General features: G+C 37.2%; 1 protein-coding gene across 1 annotated transcript in view; it reads left to right on the top strand.

The window, feature by feature from the left end:
* The window catches only part of ACER3 (alkaline ceramidase 3), a 163,653-nt gene extending 141,302 nt beyond the window's left edge, over positions 1-22,351 (top strand). Inside the window, exons 8-11 of the mRNA XM_010366770.2 lie at positions 15,901-16,002; positions 17,492-17,596; positions 20,290-20,335; positions 20,831-22,351. Of these exons, the coding sequence (XP_010365072.1) occupies positions 15,901-16,002; positions 17,492-17,596; positions 20,290-20,335; positions 20,831-20,884 (307 nt within the window). The 3' untranslated portion in view covers positions 20,885-22,351. The remainder of the gene's footprint in view (positions 1-15,900; positions 16,003-17,491; positions 17,597-20,289; positions 20,336-20,830) is intronic.
* The last annotated feature ends 359 nt before the right edge of the window (positions 22,352-22,710 follow it).

Here is a 22,710-nt window from a genome sequence, read left to right as displayed (position 1 = left end):
GGGACCCACTTGAGCAGGCAGTCTGTCCATTCTCAGATCTCAACCTCTGTGTTGGGAGATCCACTGCTCTCTTCAAAGCTGTCAGACAGAGTCATTTGCATCTGCAGAGGTTTCTGCTGCTTTTTGTTGTTGTTGTTGTTGTTTAGCTGTGCCCTGTCCCCAGAGGTGGAGTCTACAGAGACAGGCAGGCCTCCTTGAGCTGCTGTGAGCTCCACCCAGTTCCAGCTTCCCAGTGGCTTTGTTTACCTACTTAAGCCTCAGCAATGGCAGGCGCCCCTCCCCTAGCCTCGCTGCTGCCTTGCCATTAGATCACAGACTGCTGTGCTAGCAGTGAGGGAGGCTCCGTGGGCGTGGGACCCTCCCGGCCAGGTGTGGGATATAATCTCCTGGTGTGCCCGTTTGCTAAGACCCTTGGTAAAGCACAGTATTGGGGTGGGAGTTACCCGATTTTCCAGGTGTTGTGTGTCTCAGTTCCCCTGGCTAGGAAAAGGGATTCCCTTCCCCCTTGCGCTTCCCAGGTGAGGTGATGCGTCGCCCTGCTTCAGCTCTCATTGGTCGGGCTGCAGCCGCTGACCAGCACCGATTGTCCAGCACTCCCTAGTGAGATGAACCCAGTACCTCAGTTGAAAATGCAGAAATCACCTGTCTTCTGTGTCGCTCGTGCTGGGAGCTGGAGACTGGAGCTGTTCCTATTCGGCCATCTTGCTCCGCCCCCTCCAGACTTTCCTATTTCTTAATGAGCATTTAGTGCTATAAATTTTCCTTTCAGCAAGACAATGCTAAAGCATTGCTTTAGCAGTGTCCCACAGCTTTTTGTATGTTGTATTTCATTTTTATTCAGTTCAATGTATTTTTTAAAATTTCTCTTGAGACTTCCTCTTTGACCCATGGATTATTTAAGCTATGTTGTTTCACATTCAAGTGTTTGGAGATTTTCCTGTTGTCATTCTTGATTTCTTGTTTGATTTCATTGTGGTCAGAGAACACACTCCACATGACTTCATTTTTCTTAAATTTGTTGAGGTTTGTATTATGGATCAGGTTATACCAAGGATATTTATGCCAAGGATATCTTGGCATATGTTCCATATTTGTTTGAAAAGAATATGTATTCTGCTATTGTTTCATAAAATCTTCTACATATGTCAATTAGATCCTGTTGGTTGATGGTTGTGTCAGTGTTCCCCATGACTACTCTCAGGTCGGATGATTCACTAGGATTCACAGAACTCAGAAAGATGTTACACTCATGGTTAAGGTTTGTTACCTAAAGGTCAAACTGATAGAGCATGGCCCAAGACCCCAGGCAAATAAAAACAGGTGTTTCCTATAAAGCACATTAGTTGCATAAACTATCTGGCATGGCCCAAAGTGTCAAGTATACAAAGACACTCTTATTGGGCAGGATTTTCTAAGGTCTCAGAAGTTATCTCCCAGAAGCCAGTCAAGAGCCAGTCCTTTCTTTGAAATGTGCAGTGTTTGTGCTTCAAGCCCACCGAGTTAGCTATTTAATGCTCAATGGTGTTTTTTAGTTCTTCTATATCATTGTTGATTCTCTAGTTTTTCTATCAGTTGATGACAGAAAAATATTGAAGTCTCCAAACATGATTTTGGATTTGACTATTTCTCCTTCATCAGTTTTTGCTTCACTCATTTTGCAGGTCTATTGTTTGATGCACAGATATTTAGAACTGCTATATCTTCTTGGTGGATTGGCTTTTTTGTCATTACGTAATGTTTCTCTGTGACTCTGGTAATTTTCTTTGTGCTGAAGTCTAATTTATCTGTTTTATATATCCATATTAGCATAGCATTCTTTTGATTAATGTTTGTGTGGCATATCTTTTTTCATCCTTTTAGTTTCAACCTGATCATATTGTTATATTTGAAATGCATTTCCTTTAGACATTATATAGTTGAATTAGTTGAGTCATGTTTTTAATCCACTCTTCCAATTTCTTTTAATTGGTGTATTTAGATCATTTATATTAATGTAATTATTAATATATTAAAACTTAACTGCCATTTTATTTTTTGTTTTCTATTTGTTCTCTCTGGTTTTTTGCTTTTGTATGCTTTTTCCTGCCTGTGAGTTACTTAAACTTTTTCTTTATAATTCCATGTTAGTGTGTCTATAGTGCTTATGTTTCTCTTTGTATTGCTTTTTTAGTGGCTGCTCTCAGTGTTACTTTATATATACATACCCTATCAGAGTCTAATGTTAATCAGCATTTTACCAGTTCCAGTGAAGTACAGAAAACTTACCTCCCTTTCACGTGTCTGTATTCATTTCCTAGCGCCACCATGACAAAGTACCACAAGCTAGGTGGCTTTAAACAACTAAAATTTATTGTATCACAGTTCTAGAGGCTAGAAGTCCCAGACGAAAATGTCTCAGGGCCATGGTCCCTCTGAGACCAGTTGGGAAACTTCTCTTCCTAGCTTCTAGTAGTTTGATAGCAAGCTTTGGCATTCCTTGGCTTATAGCTGCATCACTCCAGTCTTTGCCTTTGTCACATGGCATTCTTCCCATGTCTCTGTGTCTTCAGATAGCTATCTTCTTATAAGGATACCAGTCATATTGGAGTAGGGCCCACCCTACTTTAATATAAACCCATCTTAAATAATTATATCTGCAAGGATTTTATTTCCAAATTAGGTAACATTCTGAAGTACTAGAATTGTCACGTCAACATATCTTTTTTAGAGGTGAAAAATTCAACTCATAAGAATGCCTTTAGCCTGACCCACTTAAAATATAATTGGTATATTATATATAGGTATATTGTGTGTGTGTGTGTATATATATATATATATATATATATATTTTTTTTTTTTTTTTTTTTTTTTTTTTTTTTTTGAGCCAGAGTTTCACTCTTGTTGCCCAGGCTGGAGTGCAGTGGCGCGATCTTGGCTCACTGCAACCTCCACCTCCCGGGTTCAAGCAATTCTTCTGCCTCAGCCTCCCAAGTAGCTGGGATTACAGCACCTGCCACCATGCCTGGCTAATTTTTATATTTTTAGTAGAGACAAGGTTTCACTATGTTGGCCAGGCTGGTCTCAAACTCCTGACCTCAGGTGAGCCACCATGCCCAGCTGTCTTTAATATTTTGTCTCCATGCATTTAGGACCATATTAGACAGTGTTATGATTTTTGATAGTTTAGAAAACTCGAGAAGGAAAATGTGCTGTGTCCTCCCACATTTATATTCATTTCCATTGCTCTTTCTTGCTTCCTGATGTTCCATGATCCCTTTGTTCATCATTACCTTTCTGTTTAGAGAACTTCCTTTAGCCATTTTTTAGGGTAGGTCTCCTGGAAATACAGTCTCTTAGGTTTCCTTCACCTAAGAATATCCTGATATTTATTTTGTTCCTAAAAGATGTATTTACTATATATAAACTTCTAGGTTGACAATTATTTTCTTTCAGAACTTGAAAAATATCATGCCACTTCCTCTGCCCTTCACATTTTTTTAATGTAAAATTCTTTATCATTTGAATTGTTTTCCCTCATAGGTAAGATGTTGTTTGTCTCTCACTACTTCAAGATTTTCCTATGTCTTTAGTTTTCAGAAGTTTGGCTGTAGTTTGTCTTAATGTGAATTTCTTTGGGTTTAACATGTTTGAGCAGGGCTCGTGCCTGTAATCCCAGATACTTAGGAGGTTGAGGTGGGAGGATTGCCACTGCTTTGTCTGAGAGGGGAAAGATTGCTTTATTATTTCTCACCATCTGGTTTCCACTGACACCCAAGTGGTGTGGCTATGGTATTTCTGGCCAGTGGTGAAAATTCTGACTCTCCAGTACGTCTCTGACACTACCCCAGCAGGGAGGGAAGACAGTGTCTCATCATTGCCACAGGAAGATAGATATCCAAGTTCCTCACATAGTCTCTAAGGGAATGAGGAACTAATTACTGTAGGTGGGGATGAGAGTCCCAAGCCCTCACTACTTGGCCTTCTTAACCTGGCATGAGGTTGAAGCACCTTCTAATACCCTGAGGAGGATGGAAGTCTAGGCTCCCCATTCAGCCTTTGTGGCATGAGTGGGGAATCTATTGCATGGCAGGGTGACTATAATGTATTATATATTTCAAAATAGCTGAGATAGCAAATTTCAAATTTCTCATCACAAAAAAAAGTGATGAGTGTGTTAATTAGCTTGATTTAATCATTCCACATTGTATACATATGTCAAAACATCACATTGCACTCCACAAATGTATATAATTATGCTTTATCAATCTAAAATAATACTAATTTTTTAAAAAGAAAACACATGGAACTCACCACTGTATCATTTCTCAGGTCCCAAAGTCCCTAGTTAATCTGCTTCTTCTCAGCACCTTTCAGGGTCTTCTTATGTCTGTCTTACATATACTGCCCAGCATTTTTAGTTTTACTTAGTGGAATGAATATGAAAAAGTATATCCACTTCATCTTCCCAGGAGCCCAAGTCCCAGTTTATTCTGTTTTTAATTTAGGCCCCTTAGGTAAATATAAAGAAGCATAAAATACAGTCCTTGACTTAAATCAAGTCTGATAGACAGGGTACCAATACTTTTAGAAATACAAATGACAGACCTTTAAAAAGCACTTAACAGTGGCAATCCTATGAAATAAAAGCAACTTTCTTCCATCTGTCTTGCCACAGCTTCTTTCCTGTATGTCCATTTGTTGATCATTTCATTTAGCACTGGTCATTGTTTGCTTATCTGTCTGCTCAACTAGACTGTGAGCTTCTTAAAGTCTTAGTTATCTTGGTAATCCCTGGATCCCAGGATAGTGCTTATCCATAAATGTTTTTTAAAATCAAATTGAAACTCTTAAAACTTTTGTTACTTTTAATTTGTCTGATGAAACATCTGAAAATTCCTCCTGTAACAAAACACCTAGAAATTCTAGATATAATATAACAAACATCCGTTAAATGCCCAGATGAGTTCAAAAGAACATAAAATTCCAGGCTGGATGTGATGACTCATGCCTATAATTCCAGCACTTAGGGAGGCCAAGGCAGGAAGATGACTTGAGCCCAGGAGTTTGATACCAGGCTGGGCAATAATAGGGAGACCTAGTCTATACAAAAAGAAATTTAAAAATTAGTTAGATGTGGTGATGCATGCCTATAGTCCTAGCTATTTGGGAGGCTGAGATGGGAGAATCACTTGAGCCCAGGACATTGAGGCTGCACCGAGCCATGATGGTACCACTGCACGCCAGCCTGAGCAACAGAGAAAGACTCTGTCTCAAGATAATAACAATCAAAAGCATCTGTATTAGGCCATTATTGCATTGCTATAAAGAAATACTGGAGACTAGGTAATCTAAAGAAAAGAAGTTTAATTGGCTGACAGTTTCTTAGGCTTTACAGAAAGCATGGTGTGGCATCTGCTTGGCTTCTGGGGAGGCCTCAGAAAGCTTACAATCATGGCGGAAGGCAAAGGGGAGCAGACATGCCACATGGCAAAAGCAGGAACAAGAGAGAGTAGGGGAGGTACCGTACACTTTAAACAATCATATCTCTTGAGAACTCACTACCACAAGAACAGAACTAAGCCATGAGAGAGCGCCCCCATGACTCAACACCTCCCACCAGGCCCCCACTTGGAACACTGGGAATTACATCTCAACATGAGGTCCGGAGGGGGCATCAAATCCAGAGAAGGAGCTGCAAACTACAGTGACAAATGAGTACTTAGATCATGGTCAACTGGCCAGGCACAGTGGCTCACACATGTAATCCTAATACTTTGGGAGACTACAGTGGGAGGACTGCTTGAGCCCAGACATTCAAGACCAGCCTGGCAAAGAAGTAATAACCCACTTCTACAAAAAAAATTAATAAATTAGGTAGGTGTGGTGGCACATACCTTTAGTCCCAGCTACTCAGCAGGCTGAGGCAGGAGGATTGATTGAGCCCAGGGAGTCAAGGCTGCAGTGAGTCATTATCACACCACTGCACTCCAGCCTGGGCAACAGAGTGAGACCCTGTCGCAAAAAAGAGGGAGAGAGAGAGATTGTGGTAAACTTCAAGGCATTTGAAGATACCACAAAACCAGAGCCTTAGGTTTGAATAGCCACAAAACAGAAGGCAGTTTTTGTTATGTTTCAGACTGGCAATTGGAACTATTTATTTCCTCTTCACCATACACACATATATACAAATAAAGCCAGGACCATTAAAGAGGTATATTGTCAGTGAAGGGCTGGGCTAGAAAAAATTTGCTGTCCAACAGAAAGAATTGACAAGGCAACTTGTCTTTCAGCCTCAGTTTTAGGTAGGAAAAATGACTCCCCTAAGAATTTGTAAAGAAATGTATTCTTAATGGAGGCCCCTCTGGATTTCTGTAGATGGAGATCAAACGTGTACATAATCAATAATTCTAAAACCATGGGAAGGAATAAGCCACCATAAACAAAAGTCAGGAAAAACAAATAACCTCCCTCAAATCAGATGCTGAAATACAAAGTAACAATTTAGAAAATATTTAATAAAATAAAAGAGAAATCGAAAATGAGACCAAGGCACAGAAGATTATCAAAAATGAAAATCAAGATATGAAAGAGAATCAAAGAACTTCTGACATTAAAAATAAAATCGGCCAGGCGCGGTGGCTCATGCCTTTAATCCCAACACTTTGGGAGGCCAAGGCAGGCAGATCACTTGAGGTCAGGAGTTCGAGACCAGCCTGGCCAACATGGTGAAACCCCGTCTGTACTAAAATTGCAAATATTAGCCAGGCTTGGTGGTGGGTGCCTGTAATCCCAGCTACTTGGGAGGCTGAGGCAGGAGAATCACTTGAGCCCAGGAGGTGGAGGTTGCAGTAAGCCAAGATCGCGCCACTGCACTCTAGCCTGGGCAATAGAATAAGACTCCATCTCAAAAAAAGAAAAAACAAAAGAAAAATAAAATAAAATCATCAAAATAAAAAAATGGATAAGTAAAAAATATACTAACACAGCTGAAGTTAGAATTAGTGAACTGGAAGATAACCTAAAGAAATAAGCCTGATAACATCACAGAGAAATAACATTTAATTGCATTTCCAAAATGAGAGAATAGCAAAAATGGGGAAAGAAGAAGTATTCAAAGAGATAACAAATGAGAATTCTCTAGAACTGACAAAGAACATGATTCCTTGGCTTCAAAAACAAGAAATTCCAAGCAAGACAAATAAATGGAAATCTTTCTCAGGTGTGGCAGATGTGATAGATTAGCATGGTTCCAACCTCCTTCTAGTGTGCCTTCCAGTACTACAGATGCTAAAAGGTTAAAAGCTTTAAGATTCCAAGTAACACTCAGGTTCTGCCAATCACATGTATTAACATGAGGCTTGAATTCAGAACCAGTTAAGTGAGGGAAGAGAAGTGGTAGTATGTAAAGAAGTGGTAGTATCCATTTACTAGTGTGGATCTAGGGTATGCATCATGACTGGTGCAAATAGTCATGATGCATACAGCTTCCTGATCTGTGAATTATACTAAGGTAGTTTGATGCTCGGTGCAGAAGTTGGTCCAGAGGCTTCCCAATTCTCTAGCTTCCTAATTGTGACAAAGAAAAAAGTTCCTTTGGCAAGATTTTTCTGTGGTAGTGTTCGTCAGTCATTTCTGAAAAGCCTGTGACTTGCTCATTCAGCATTTCTGTTGAAATTGAAAGTATTAAATTCTTTTCGGCTTACCATCTAGTTGTTACTAGTCTCTACAATTGAATCTTCATTGATACCTGTAGAAAAAGCATACTGAAGATGCTGAAATCCAAAGACAAAGATCTTAAAAGCATTCAAATATTAAAAAAAAACAAAAACAAAAACAAAAACATGTATTACCAACAAAGAGTAACTGTTGGTCTGCAGACAGCAACCATGGAAGCCAGAACACATATAGACTGTTATCTTTAAAGTACTGAGAGAAATTAACCATCAGCTTAGAATTCTATACCCAAATATCTTTCAAGAACAAGGGTAAGATAAAGACAATTTGGAACAAACAAAAATGGAGAGATTTTGCCAATACACCTCACTAAAATACTCTTTAAGAGATATTCTTGAGGCAGAAGAGCTGAGATGCAAGAAAGAACAATAAAGGAGAAAAAATGATAAACCAGTGGGAATATTTGAACAAAATATTGTGACTGCCTAAAATAGTGTGTCATTTGAAAAAATAAAAATATACAAAGTGGAACAAATGGACAAAATAACATGTACAATGGAAGGGGATAATCGAAGTTACAGAGTTTCTAAGTCAAGAAACTTGTTACTTGGGAAGAGAATACATTCAATGATTAGTTTTCATGTTTACATATGCATTTTTGGTAACCACTAAAAATGATAATTGACTTTACAATATCTTTCAGAAACATGGAGGAGTAAATAAGATTCTAAAAACTGGATCCAAAAGGAAGTTGGACTAGAACTTTTAATAACCAACAAAAAGTTAAGGCATCATTTAAAACAAATGCATTCACTAGATTAGTAATAAGATTCAATTTACCAGAAAGAAATGGCAAATTCTAAACTTTTATGGAAATTTTTAAGCAAAAATTGACAGAATTTACAAAGATAAATAGACAATGCTCCATCATGCTGAAATACTTTAACACAGTAACTCAGACAAAAATATATATATATAAATATGGATATAGATAAAATTTGAGTAACACAATAAGAAAATGATCTTGTACTCTTAACATTTAAAATATGTAAACCTTTCTCAAGCATGTGTAGAATAATTATTAATTCTACTCGATATTAGCTTTAGAGCAAGGTTTGACAAACTTTAAAGCAGTAGTCCCCAGCCATTTTGGCATCAGGGACCGGTTTCATTATAGACAATTCTTCCACAGATTGGGGTGGAGGGATGGTTTCGGGATGATTCAAGAGCATTATATTTATTGTATACTTTATTTCTGTTATTATTACATTGTAATATGTAATGAAATAATTCTACAATTCAACATAATGTAGAATCAGTGGGAGTCCTGAGCTTGTTTTCCTGCAACTAGACAGTCCCATCTGAGGGTGATGGGAGATAGTGACAGATCATCAGGCATTAGATTCTCGTAATCCCTTGCATGTGCAGTTCATGATAAGGTTCGTGCTCCTAGGAGAATCTAATGTCACCATTGATCTGACAGGAGGCAGAGCTCAGGCAATAATGCTCATTCCCACCGTTCACCTTCTGTGCAGCCTGGTTCTTAACAGGCCACAGACCAATACTGGTCCATGGCCCGGGGGTTGGGGACCCTTGCTTTAAAGAATTAGTATCATTGGCCAGGCACGGTGGCTCACGCCTATATATAATCCCAGCATTTTGGGAGGCTGAGGATCACTTGAGGTCAGGAGTTTGAGACCAGCCTGGCCAATATGGTGAAACCCCATCTCTACTAAAAATACAAAAATTAGCCAGGCATGGTGGTGGGTGCCTGTAATCCCAGCTACTCAGGAGGCTGAGGCAGGAGAATCACTTGAACCCGGGAGGCAGAGGTTATAGTGAGCTGAGATCGCACCACTGCACTCCAACCTGGGCGACAGAGCAAGACTCAGTCTCCAAAAAAAAAAAAAAAACTGGTATCATGCACAGGTGTTCTCTGACTACAGTGTAATTAATTTAAACAAAACAAACAATTAGTCAAAATGGCCCAGATTTTTGGAAACCTAAAACCACATGTCTAAATACTCATGAGTAAAAAAAAGAAATCATAATGGAAATTTTAAAATACTTAGAATGGAATCATAATGAAAATTCTACAAATCTAAGTAGGATATAGGTAAAATGGTTCTTTGAGGGAAATGTATAACATTAGATGTCTACCTTAGAAATAGGCTGAAATATAATGAACTAAGCATTCGATTTCAAGAATTAGAAAACAAAGCTCGCTTTGGCAGCACATAAACTAAAATTGGAACAATACAGAGATTAGCATCACCCCTTTAAAAATTTTTTTTTTTTGAATTAGAAAACAGATCAATAGAGTACACCTGAAGATAAATGAAGAATGGAAATAAAGGGCAGAAATTAATGAAAGATAAAACAGAAACACAATACTGAAAATCACTAGGTATCTAATTTTGCTCTCTTCTGAAACTCCACTAAAACTACAACAAAGGAATTTACTTGAAAGAAATAAGCCCACAAGGAGGAGACTCAATAAAATGTTAGAAGCTGGAACATAGATAGACTACTACTAACTGCCTTAACAGGCCCAAGAAAGACAAATTCTGAGCCAGGAACCTTCAGTTTACATCACAGAATTTTCTCAAGTATTGGGCATTAGCAGTAACAAGCAGTTTGGAAAAGGAGATAGAAGAGAGATCTAAAATGAGAACTGGTTAAAAGCAGATCCCCTCATCCATTTCATAGCAATGAGTAATTACAGAAGTCTGAAAATTTATTCTCTGGAAAGGGTAAACAATACGTCTACACTAAATTTTGCCAGGCACAATTGAGCATGTGAATAGCATACTGAAATCAGGGAAACTGGGTGAGGTTATACTTTCTCAATGCTGACTGCAAAGAACTCTAGGCAAAAAAAAAAAGAGAATCTTCTTTTAGGGAATATGGTTGACCTAAAAGACCTAAAAATACTGATATTGGGGGTTCCCTCAACAACTCTCCCAGCAAAATAGCCCTACAGTGACGGTTATTAGTCCAAAGACCTCAACCACATACTTAGGGCTTTTATGATCACCTTTTTAGTCTCCCTTTTTAGATTATTAAAAATGAGACGACAGTGTCACACATGATGAATGAATCCAATATGAAAGATGGAGGTCAAAACAAATAATAAGGGAAGGAGGAACCAACTTATGCAGAAGGAATAAAGCTTCAAAAACAATAAATATTAATTCATTAATATTCCTAGCGATATACCATGCCTATGAATCAAAAATAGGATGGTATTTTTTTAATGAACATTCAGAGAATTTTAAAAATCTTAAAAATTAAAAATATGAGCCAAGCGTAATCCCAACACTTTGGGAGGCCAAGGTGGGAAGATCATTTGAGGCCAGGAGTTTGAGACCAGCAGGCAACATTGTGAGACCCTGTCTCTACCAGAAATAATAATAATAATAACTAGTTTGGCATGGTGGCACGCTCTTGAGGTCCTAATTACTCGAGAGGCTGAGGTGGGAGGATTACTTGAGCCCTGGAGTTTGATGTTACAGTGAGCTATGATCGCACTACTGCACTGTAGCCTGGGCAACAAAGCAAGACTTTTAAATTCTGTCTAATTTTAAAAAAAGATAAAAAAAATATAAAATGAAAAGCTGAAGTGTTTAAAAGATACAGTTAAAGAAGACACTCTGAGTATAGGACAAAATAAAAAGAAAGAAATGGCAGATAGAATAGATTCAATAGAAATATTACTGAATAGATAATGTTGAGCCAGAATAGAAGAACCAATATCAAAAAGGAGACAGACGCAGAGAACAGAGAAAATGGAAGAGAAGCAATTACCAAACTAATTCAAGAAAACATTATATAATTGATGGGCATGAGTTATTAGACTGAAAGAGCTCATTGGATACCCAGCACAATGGATGGAAATAGACCTATGGCAGTTTCAGAGTTCCAGAACAAGGAAGGATTCCAGAAAGTATATAAGTTGAGAGGCAGGAATATATACAAAGGATCAGGAATCAGAATGGCTTTGGGCTTGCCAAAGCAACATTGGAACTAGGAGACCAGTGCCTTCAAATTTCTAAAGGAAAATTATGTCTAAGCTAGAATTCTACAGGCAGCCAAACTATCAGTAAAATACAGAGAAAAATATATTTTCATACATTCCAAGATCTCAAAAAAACCTACATCCCATTAAATACTGCTCAAGAACCTACTGAAAGATGTGCTTCACCAAAATGAGAGTACTACAAAAAGGAGGAGTGCATGGGATATAAGACAGGAGAAGAGAGGTGAAGGCAGTTCCTAAGGTGCAGGTGATGGAAAGGGATTTCTCAGATGACAGCTGTATGCTAGACAGGCAGGCAGTCCAGAATAAAGCAGTGTGATAGAGAGAGAGAGATACAGAGAGACATATATTGAGTGCCTTCTGTGTTCTACACTCTTGCACCTGATACTATATGGATAGTAAGTCCCCTTAGCCTTTCATGGACCATGTGCTGATGTTCTTGCTCTCCCCTTCCCGCCCTGCTACCCGGATAACCAAAGACATTCATTTTACCCCACAGAAGAGTTTTGCTTTGAATTGCCCCTGAGAGCTGAAGATTGGCCATGGTAAGTAAGTTTAGAAGCAGAAAACAGATAGCACCCTACCCCCACTGATCATATTCCTGTCATATTTCAGTACCTGGCCCACACTGCCAGAAGCCTTCACTGTGTTGAGGCTTATGTTTCTTAGGACTCATTCTTGCCTTCCCCAAATGGGGGCTATGATAAACTCTGAAAAATTGAAGCCAGACTGTGACTCTTAAGCTCATCTTCTCTTGAGAACCTTCATCAAACAGTAGTAATAATGCCTTTTCCATACATTGCCAGGTTTGTGCTTTCCTGATCGTTTTTAAACTAATTACCTTTTACATTCACTTATATGCCAATACTTACAGTTAAGCAAAACAAAATTGAAAAATGTATTATTGCCATTCACTATATTTAAAAAGTAAAGGACAGAAGCAGACCAGTCTTTAGAAAATTAAAATTAAAAATTAAAAGAAAAATTACATACCAAGATTTAGACTAAAGCATTCTGTAAAATTCAACACCTATTTATGTTCAAAAACAAAACAAAACCCTTTACAAACTAGTAATAGAAGGGAACTTTCTTAACCTATAAATTCTATAGCATATAAAACACCTAGTCATAACATGGATTTTTTTAATCCCTTTAAAAATCAAGAATAAAACTAGGATATATATTATAATTACTTCAATTCAACATTATACTGGTGGAAATCCTACCCAACATTTTACTTGCAAATGACATGATCATGTATAGAAAATATCACAGGACATGTACAAGAAAAGCTGTTAGAGGGCCGGGCGTAGTGGCTCACACCTGTAATCCCAGCACTTTGGGAGGCTGAGGTGGGCGGATCACGAGGTCAAGAGATCGAGACCATCCTGGCCAACATGGTGAAACCCCGTCTCTACTAAAACTACAAAAATTAGCTGGGCGTGGTGGTGCACACCTGTAGTCCCAGCTACTTGGGAGGCTGAGGCAGGAGAATCGCTTGAACCTGGGAGGTGGAGGTTGTGGTGAGCCAAGATTGAGCCACTGCACTCCAGCCTGGTGATAGCAAGACTCCATCTCAAAAAAAAAAAAGCTGTTAGAAGCAATAAGTGAAATTTAGCAGAGGCACAAGATTCTAGTCAGTGATTCAAAAATCATATTTCTCTGTTCTAGCAGTGAACTATTAACAAAATTTTGTAAAGTATAATTACAATAACATCAAAATACATTAAATGTTTAAGGATTAAATTTAACAAAATATGCAGGAGCTGTACATTGAAAACTACACAGTACAGTTTTTTTGTTGAGAGAAATTGAAGAGCTAGACAAATAGACAGATATACCATTTAATGGATCAGAAAAATTAATATTGTTAAGATGCCAGTTCTCCAATCCTGATTTGTAGGTTCTGCAGGCTTTTTGGTAAAAATGGAGAAACTGATTCTGACATTAACATGGGGATGCAAAAGACTGCGAATAGCCAAAACAGTTTTTGAAAAGGAACAAAGTTAGAGGACTTGCATGACTTGACTTACTCTGTGCTGCTACTAAGACAATGTTGTATTGGTGGTAATAATGCAATATAAATCAATAGAACATCCAAAAATAGACCCACACACCCATACTGACCTGATTTTCAACAAATATGTCAAGGTAATTCAGTGGAGAAAAGATAATCTTTTCAACAAATTTTGCTGGGACAAATGAATATACTTAGGACAAAGAAAATGAACTTCAACCTCACACCAATATAAAAATTTAATACAAGTGAATTATATTTCCAAATGTAAATTATATCTCTAAATGTAAAAACTAAGATTATAGAACTTCTAAAAGAAAATATAGGAGGTATTTTTGGTTTGGCAAAGATTTATTAATAAAAAGCACAAACTATAGACAAAAAATTGACAAACTGAACTTTATCAAAATTTCCAACTTTTGTTCTTCAAAATATAGTATTCAGAAAATAAAAGGCAAGCCACAGACTTGGAGAAACTACTTGCAAAATATACATCCAACAAAGGACCTACATGTAAAACAAAGAAAGAATTCTTACAACTGAATAATAAGAAGGCAAACAACAATGTATCAAAGAAGATGTATGGATAGTAAATAACTACATGAAAGATGCTCAAAAACATTAGTCACTAGGGAAATGCAAATTAAAACTACAGTAAGATACCACTACACACCTACTAAAACAGCTAAAATGAAAAAGACTGACTTCAAACCAAGTGCTCATGAAGATGTGGAACATTTGGAACACTTATACATGCCTGGTGGGAATGTAAAATGGTACAGCCACTTAGGAAAACAGTGTAGCAATTATCTTGAAAAATTAAATATTCACCTGCCATACAATCCAGCCATTCTTCTCCTAGCCATTTACCCAAGAAAAATGAAAACATATGTCTATATAAAGTGTTATTTGTGAATGTTCATAGCTGCTTTATTTGTAATAGTCAAAAACTGGAAACCTGCCTTTGGACAGAGAAACAAATTGTGCTGTGACCATACAATGGAGTACCTACTCAGCAGTAAAAGGAAATGAAGTATTGATAACATAATAACATAGATGAATCTCAAAGAATTATGTAAAATGAAAGAAGCTATACAATCAGGGGTATATATGATATGATTCCATTTATATAGCATTCTAAAAAATGCAAATTGAACTTTTGGAGGTGGTGGATATCTTGATTGTGGTGGTGGTTTCATGGGTATATACAGATGTATTGATCAGATAGACACTTTAAATATATTTAATAGTTTTAATGTAAGTCAGTTATACCTCACTGAAGCTATAAAACATAGGTAAGCTGATACTATTTTCAGTACCTCACCAAGCTTCAATTTCCTCATCAGTGAAGTAAAAATAATAATACTCGCCTCACAGGGATTATTTGAACATTTTGTGTGTGGTATGTTTGTGCATGCACACCCATCCACGATACCCCCATATCACTCTTTCCTTATCAGGCCTTATTTTTCTTCAAAGCAATTATAATTATATATTTGATTGTTTACCTTCCCCAACTATACTGTAAATTCTTTGAGAACAAAAACTTTACCTATTGATCACTACCTTCCCAAATGCTTAGAACAATGTCTGGTACACAGCACTCCATATATATTATTAAGTGATTTAATGAATGAATGTGTGTGTGTGTGTGTGTGTGTGTGTGTGTGTGTGTGTGTGTGTAACTACATTGCCTTACATGGAGTATATGACTCAACCTACATTGATAGCTAATCCACTATCCCCCTGCCTCTTTCATGGGACCAAAAAAGTTATCAGGTACTTTCAGATTACCTTCCCAATACATTTATTAAAGTTTTCGTGGCTTATTTCTCGGCACCTTTTAATGGCTACATATAGTAGGCAAATTATTAGAAAATTTGATAGGTCTGCTTTTACTATCAACAAAAACTTTTCCTTCTAATGAAAGTGATGTCTTCTTGCCAGGCAAGGTAGCACATGTCTGTATTCCCAGCTGTTCGGGAGACTGAGATGGGAGGATCCCCTTGAGCACAGGAATTTGAGGCTGGAATGTACAATGATCACACCTGTGAATAGTCACTGCACTCCAGCCTGGGCAACATAGTGAGATCCCAGCCCTTATAAAAAAGGAAGAAAGTTATGGCTTCAATTTCTGATCGTGACATGACTTGAGAAAATTTTATTTTGCTTTTCTTTTTTCCCCCCACAGGGTTTATCCATGGCTTAGAGGACTGGGTTATACATCATTGGGTATATTTCTATTGGGATTTTTATTTTGGAATATAGATAACATATTTTGTGATTCACTGAGGTAAGATATATTTTCATTCCTTCAGAAATATTTTTGGCAAGATTTTATTAAGTAGAGAATTTTATAAATATATAGAAATAATAGTGCCCTGAAATGAATTTTTACTATTGTTGACATTTAAAAGATATGTACAGTATAATAAAGTTAATTATTGGAATGCCTGTTTAAATTACCTAAAATTTTGGACCTGAGACTTTTTCATAACCTCTGTAGGGTTTAGGTTTTGTGTGTGTGGGCATCACAGAACTATATAGTTAATCAAATGTTGACTATTCCTTTGAAACCTGCCTGATCTGCTTCAGTGAATAAAGAAGACTGATTTGTAATAAGCATATGAAAAATATGTATATAAATATACACTTTCATATGCTTAATGTTATTTTCTTAAAAAATGCTGTAAACCATCTTTTCAGCAATCATATATTGCCAGGAGTTTGAATCTTAGACTTAGGTGTCTTTGGATTCTAGTCTGTCATTAAGACACTGTCTTTCTGGCCCTCTTTTCCATGAAATGAGCATGCTGAATAGGTTAAACAGGTGGGTTATTCCAACTCCAAATCCTGTGAACTAACAATTTTGCATAAACAGAGAACAGAGGAAGGTACTAAACAGTACTACAGGAAGGCAATCAACAAAATTCAGACTGTGAGAAATCTACAGAATGAATGACCTGGTCTCTTTGACAGATAAATTGCAGAGGCACAGCCAGGCACGGTGGCTCATGCCTGTAATCTCAGTACTTTGGGAGGCTGAGGGGGCGGATCACTTGAGGTCAGGAGTTCAAGACCAGCCTGGCCAACATGGTGAAACCCTGTCTTTACTAAAAATATAAAAATTAGCTGGGCTTCGTGATGTGTGCCTGTAATCCCAGCTACTTGGGAGGCTGAGGCAGGAGACTCCAGCCTGGGTGACAGAGCAAGACTCCGTCTCAAAAAAAAAAAAAAACTTTGCAAAGGCAGGAAAAAAGAGAGAGGAGGAACATATAGATTAAGAGACTTAGATATATCAACCAGATACAATGTGTTGGCCTTTTTTGGATTCTGATTCAAACAAACCATTTAAAAAAATAAAGTATGAGAAATTTGGAACTTCGATGATCAGTAACTGAATCTTTTATGATATTAAGGGAGTATTATTATTTTTAGGTGTGAAAATGTGGTTATGTTTTAGGGAGGTTTCCATATTTTAGAAATACATACTAAAATATTTAGAAATAAAATGATATAGTATCTGGGATTTGCTTCAAAAAGATATAAGAGAGAAAAGTGTCTAAGGGTTAAGATGACACGGATTGACCATAAATTATCATTGTTGAATACTGTTCCTCAGAATGTACTTTGGATAACAATGTGGCAGACTACAGGAAACTTAAGGCAATTAAATAACTGCTGTTTCGAGAACGATATTTAAAATGCTCTAAGACTATCAGCGTTAGTTGCTAAATATTTTAAAATTTTAACATGGTGATTTTCTCCTTCTTTCCACACAGGAATTTTCGAAAGAAGGTACCACCTATCATAGGTATTACCACACAATTTCATGCATGGTGGCATATTTTAACTGGCCTTGGTTCCTATCTTCACATCCTTTTCAGGTAGGAAATAGAGACTTTTTTAGCCTTGTACTAGAGTTTGTTTTTTTTTTTCTTTACTGTTCAAATAGGATGATGTAAATGCTTTTTAAACACTAGAAAATTCACAAACATGAAAATTAAATAGTATACTCTTGGACAAACATTGGGTCAGAGAAGAAATCAAAAAATTAGAAAATACCTTGAGACAAATGAAAACAAAAATACAACATACCAAAACTTATGGGATGCAGCAAAAGCAGTACTAAGAGAAGTTTATAGAAATTAATGCCACATTTAAAAGGAAGAGAAATCTCAGTGAAACTTTACACCTCAAAGAACTAGGAAAAGAAGAACAAATTAAGCCCAAATTTGGCAGAAGGAAAGAAATAACATGGAGCAGAAATAAACAAAATAGAAAAATTTTTTAAAATCTATGAAACTAAGAGTTGGGATACTGAAAGATCACCAGAATTGACAAATCTTAGCTAGACTAACAAAAAAAAGAGAGACAGAAGACTCAAATAAATAAAATCAGAAATGAAAGAAGAGACATTACAGTGCTGCCACAGAGATAAGAAGAATCACACAATTATATGCCAACAAATTGGATGACTTAGAAGAAATGGACAATATCCTAGAAATGTAGAACCTACCAAGACTGAGTTGTGAATAAACAGAACAGACCTCTAACTAGGTCAAAACATTCATAAAAGAAAGTAAGCAAGACACAAACAAATGAAAAGACATCCTGTGTTCATGGATTAAAAGACAAAGTTGTTAAAATGTTCATACTACCCAAAGCCATCTACAGATCCAATGCAATCTCATTTAGAATTCCAAAGACATTTTTTACAGAAATAGAAAAAATAATTCTAACATTCATATGGAACCACAAAAGGCCACAAGTAGCCAGATCAATCTTGAAAAAGAGCAGACATGAAACATCACACTTCTTGATTTCAAAATAAACAAAACATGCATAACTTTGTTGTTGTTGTACTTTTCAGGTATTGTATTTTTTACAAGTTGAAAGTTTGTGGCAGCCCTGCTAAGCAAGTTTATAGGTGACATTTTTCCAGCAGCATGTGCTCACTTCATGTTTCTGTCTTATTTTTTGTAATACTGACAATATTTCAAACTTTATTATTATTATTATATCTGTTATAGTGATCTGTGCTCAGTGATCTTTTTTCTTTTCTTTTTTCTTTTTTTTGTTTTTGGAGACAGAGTCTCCCCCAAGCTACCAAGCTAGAGTGCAGTGGCACGATGTTGGATGTTGGCTCACTGCAACCTCCATCTCCTGGGTTCAAGTGATTCTCCTGCCTCAGCCTCCCAAGTAGCTGGGATTACAGGCATGCACCACCACGCCTGGCTAATTTTTGTGCTTTTAGTAGAGACAGGCTTTCACCATGTTGGTCAGGCTGGTCTCAAACTTCTGACCTCAAGTGATCATCCCACCTTGGCCTCCCAAAATGCTGGGATTACAGGTGTGAGCCACCGTGCCTGGCCTGTGATCAGTGATCTTTGATGTTACTATTGTAATTGTTTTGAGGCACCACAAACCATGCACATATAAGACAGTGAACTTAATAAATGTTGTATGTTTTGACTGCTCCACCAATTGACCATTCCCCAGTCTCTTTCCTTCTCCTCCAGTCTCCCTATTCCCTAAGAGAAAACAAAGTTTAAAATAGGCCAATTAATAACCCTACAGTGGCCTCTAAGTGTTCAAGTGAAAGGAAGAGTTAGACATCTCTCACTTTAAATCAAAAGCTAGAAATGATTAAGCTTAGTGAGGAACGTATGTTGAAAGCTGAGATAGGCCAAAAGGTAGGCCTCTTGTGCCAAACAGTTGGCCAAGTTGTGAAGGCAAAGGAAAAGTTTTTGAAGGAAATTAAAAGTACTCCTCTAGAGAACACATGAATAATGAGAAAGTGACACAGCATTATTTCTGATGTGTAGAAATTTCTAGTAGTCTGGATAAAAGATCAGACCAGCCACAACATTGCCTTAAGCCAAGGCCTAATCCAGATCAAGGCCCCAACTCACTTCAATTCTGTGAAGGCTGAGAGAAGTAAGGAAGCTGCAGAAGAAAAGTTTGAAGCTAGCAGAGATTGGTTCATGAGGCTTAAGGAAAGAAGCCATCTCCATAACATAAAAGTGCAAGGTGAAGCTGCAGCAAGTTATCCAGAAGATCTAGCTAAGATTATTGATGAAAGTGGTTACACTAAACAACAGAGTTTTAATGTAGATGAAACAGCCCTTCTACTGGAAGAAGATACCATCTAGGATTTTCATAGCTAGAGAGGAGAAATCAATGCCTGGCTTCAAAGCTTCAAAGGACATGTTGTGACTCTCTTGTTTGGAGCTAATGTAGCTGATGACCTTAAGTTGAAGTCAGTGCTCATTTTCTATTTTCAAAGTCCTATGGCCCTTAAGAATTATGCTAAATGTACTCTGCTTGTGCTGTATAAAATGGAACATCAAAGCCTAGATTACAGCACATCCATTTACAGCATGGTTTACTGAGTATTTTGAGTAGGTGCTCAAAAAAAACCGGTTGCTGAACAAATGAAGCATATACTCATGTTTTTTTTTTTTTTTTTTTTTTGCTTTGTACATGCAGAAGCACTATGGTTAAGTTTGTCAGTATACCAGTTTGTATGAATTAAAAATGAATCTGAAAAGCTTTCCCCCTCCCACTTTTCTTTCAGTTTGTATACAAGAACACTTTACCTGAGATATAGGCCAAAAGTGAAGGTAAGTCCACTTCTTAGGTCCTGTGTGTGTGTTGGGGATATGGTACTGGGAGTATAGGATAGAGGTGGAAGAAGAAAGGGGAGTTTGGAAAGGTAGTGGAACAAACACAGGCTTTGGAACCAAAGGCATTGAATCTTTCATTTACTACTGCATGTTCTTGGACAAATCTCTTTAAGCCTTAGTTTCTTCAACAATAAAATTGAGCTGGTAATAACTACATTGCAGAGTTGTTTTAAAGATCAGAGATAATTTATATGCCCAGCTCCATGTTTGACAGTCAAAGCTTAATAAATTTAAATAAACTCAATAAAAATACTCTCTGATATCTGGTCCAAGTCTAGAAGGAATAAACTATGCTTAGGCTACTAATACCAGGACAATCACTAGCAAACCTATGTATAGTCACAGCCCCATGGATTCTTTCTCATTCTTTTTCAGGGATAACATGGAACAATTTTGTCTTTTCTCATTTTGTCCTAATTTGTCCCCAAACAGTTTCTCTTTGGAATCTGGCCAGTGATCCTGTTTGAGCCTCTCAGGAAGCATTGATGAATCATTCCACCAAGAAAACAAGCACCTACCATAGACCTGGCAGAATAAATAAGGAAATCCTTAAAGATCTACAAGTTCAAATATGTCATGACCATCATAGCAGAGGAGTGACTTTCTGACTAATGCTGCCACCCACTCCACAAAAAGAATAAGAAGTGAGGCCTGCTGGGTGTTTAGTTCATGGCATTATCTCATTTGTCCCCTCCTCCTTTCATGCTCCAGTTTATAAAGAAACAGAGATGATGTGTGTGTATGCTTCAAATGCAGAAACAATTGGGCTTTTCTTAACAGGTTAACAGTTTGTGCTGGTTTTAAGGAATTAATCTTTTTTTCTTTTTGCCAAGGGTTGCATGTGAATTATACTTTTCTTAATATTTGATTAAATAATGCAAACAGTCAGCTAAGGGCCAACAAAACCCCATATCCTGATGGTTAGCTGTGAGCCAGCACTCAGCTTTGTCATATTTGATTAGTATTGTATTAATCTCATGGATGGTTCTCAAAGGTAAGAAAAAAAGAGAGAGAAGAGAGAGCGAGCTAGCTGTGGGATTCTGTGTAGTTCTTCACTGTCTGTTCCAGGGCTAGTCAGAGGATCATAAGCAAGCTCAGACCTGCCCCTGGTTCAATACTTAACCACATCCCAGGATTTATGGTGTCCGCCTATAGCCACAGCCAACCAGAATGAGTGGGTCATCTTATAACCTTTCTCAAGCTCCATGAGGACATGTATAGAATGTTGTGCCTTCAGCCAGCTCTGCTCTGATCTTTGCAGATCTTTAAGTTGTCACTGTTTCTATGGCTAGACAAATAGGACTGGTGGTCTAGACTACCCATAGTTCATCCTCCTCACATAACTTATTTGAAGTTGTCAGGGAATGTCATTACACTCCGATTTTTTTAATTATGCAGTATTTTCCAGTTCTCAGAGAGGTCATGGTTGTGCCCAGGGAAGTGTGTTGCGTTAACTAAAACTAAAATGATCAGAATCCTATTTACATAAAGCATATTAAAATATCTGCTCCTTAATTTTCTGAAGGAAATAGATGTAAGTTTCTGTTACTTGAAACCTACAGAACCCACAAAAATTAGGGTGATAAGAAATGACAGTGAAATCTCATCGTAAGGCAGCTAGTTCTAATTTGCATTTGAATGTATTACAAATTGCATCACTTTTCACAAACATAACACCTGCCTGAAGTAAAAATCTGATTTGACCCCTCTGCTCATGTATCATCATATTTGTAGCTCTGCATCATTTAGCATTTTTATGACTTTTTTTGCTTTTTATAAATTATTGTAAAATCCAGATTGTTTTTACCACATGATGACATGACTCAAGATTAAATCCTGAGCTAGTTTCAAAAGGAAAATCTTTTTTTTCTTATGCAAAGATGGTAAAACACTTTTGTCATTTTTTCCAGTATTCAGTAAGTAGCCTTTGTACAAATTTAAAACCAAAAACTATTCTGTTGTTTTTCTTCACCTACTAGCCTTAGTTTTTAACCAAGTATCCAAAGATGTCAAGCTGACATCCTTCCCTTAGCATGCCCAACAAACCATTAGACCATTAGACTGATTCTTCCACCTGCTTTTATGATCCTCCAGGAAGAAAAACACTTGCCAAAACATTAAGAGAACTTTGGTTCTGCCTTAAGAGGGTATAAAACTAAACTATTTGAAGGCACAGCCCACAAGTACACAGCTGTACTTGATTTTGCCCCGAGATTCTGACTTCTGGTTACATTTCACCTGCAGTTACCTGGGCTATCAGCCATCATACATTTTTAAATTCATTTGTTTTCCACCATTATATTTTTATACTT

The sequence above is a fragment of the Rhinopithecus roxellana genome, chromosome 15 (assembly GCF_007565055.1).
Source record: "Rhinopithecus roxellana isolate Shanxi Qingling chromosome 15, ASM756505v1, whole genome shotgun sequence".
Classification (NCBI taxonomy): Eukaryota; Metazoa; Chordata; class Mammalia; order Primates; family Cercopithecidae; genus Rhinopithecus; species Rhinopithecus roxellana.
This window is presented reverse-complemented; position numbering and strand designations above follow the sequence as displayed.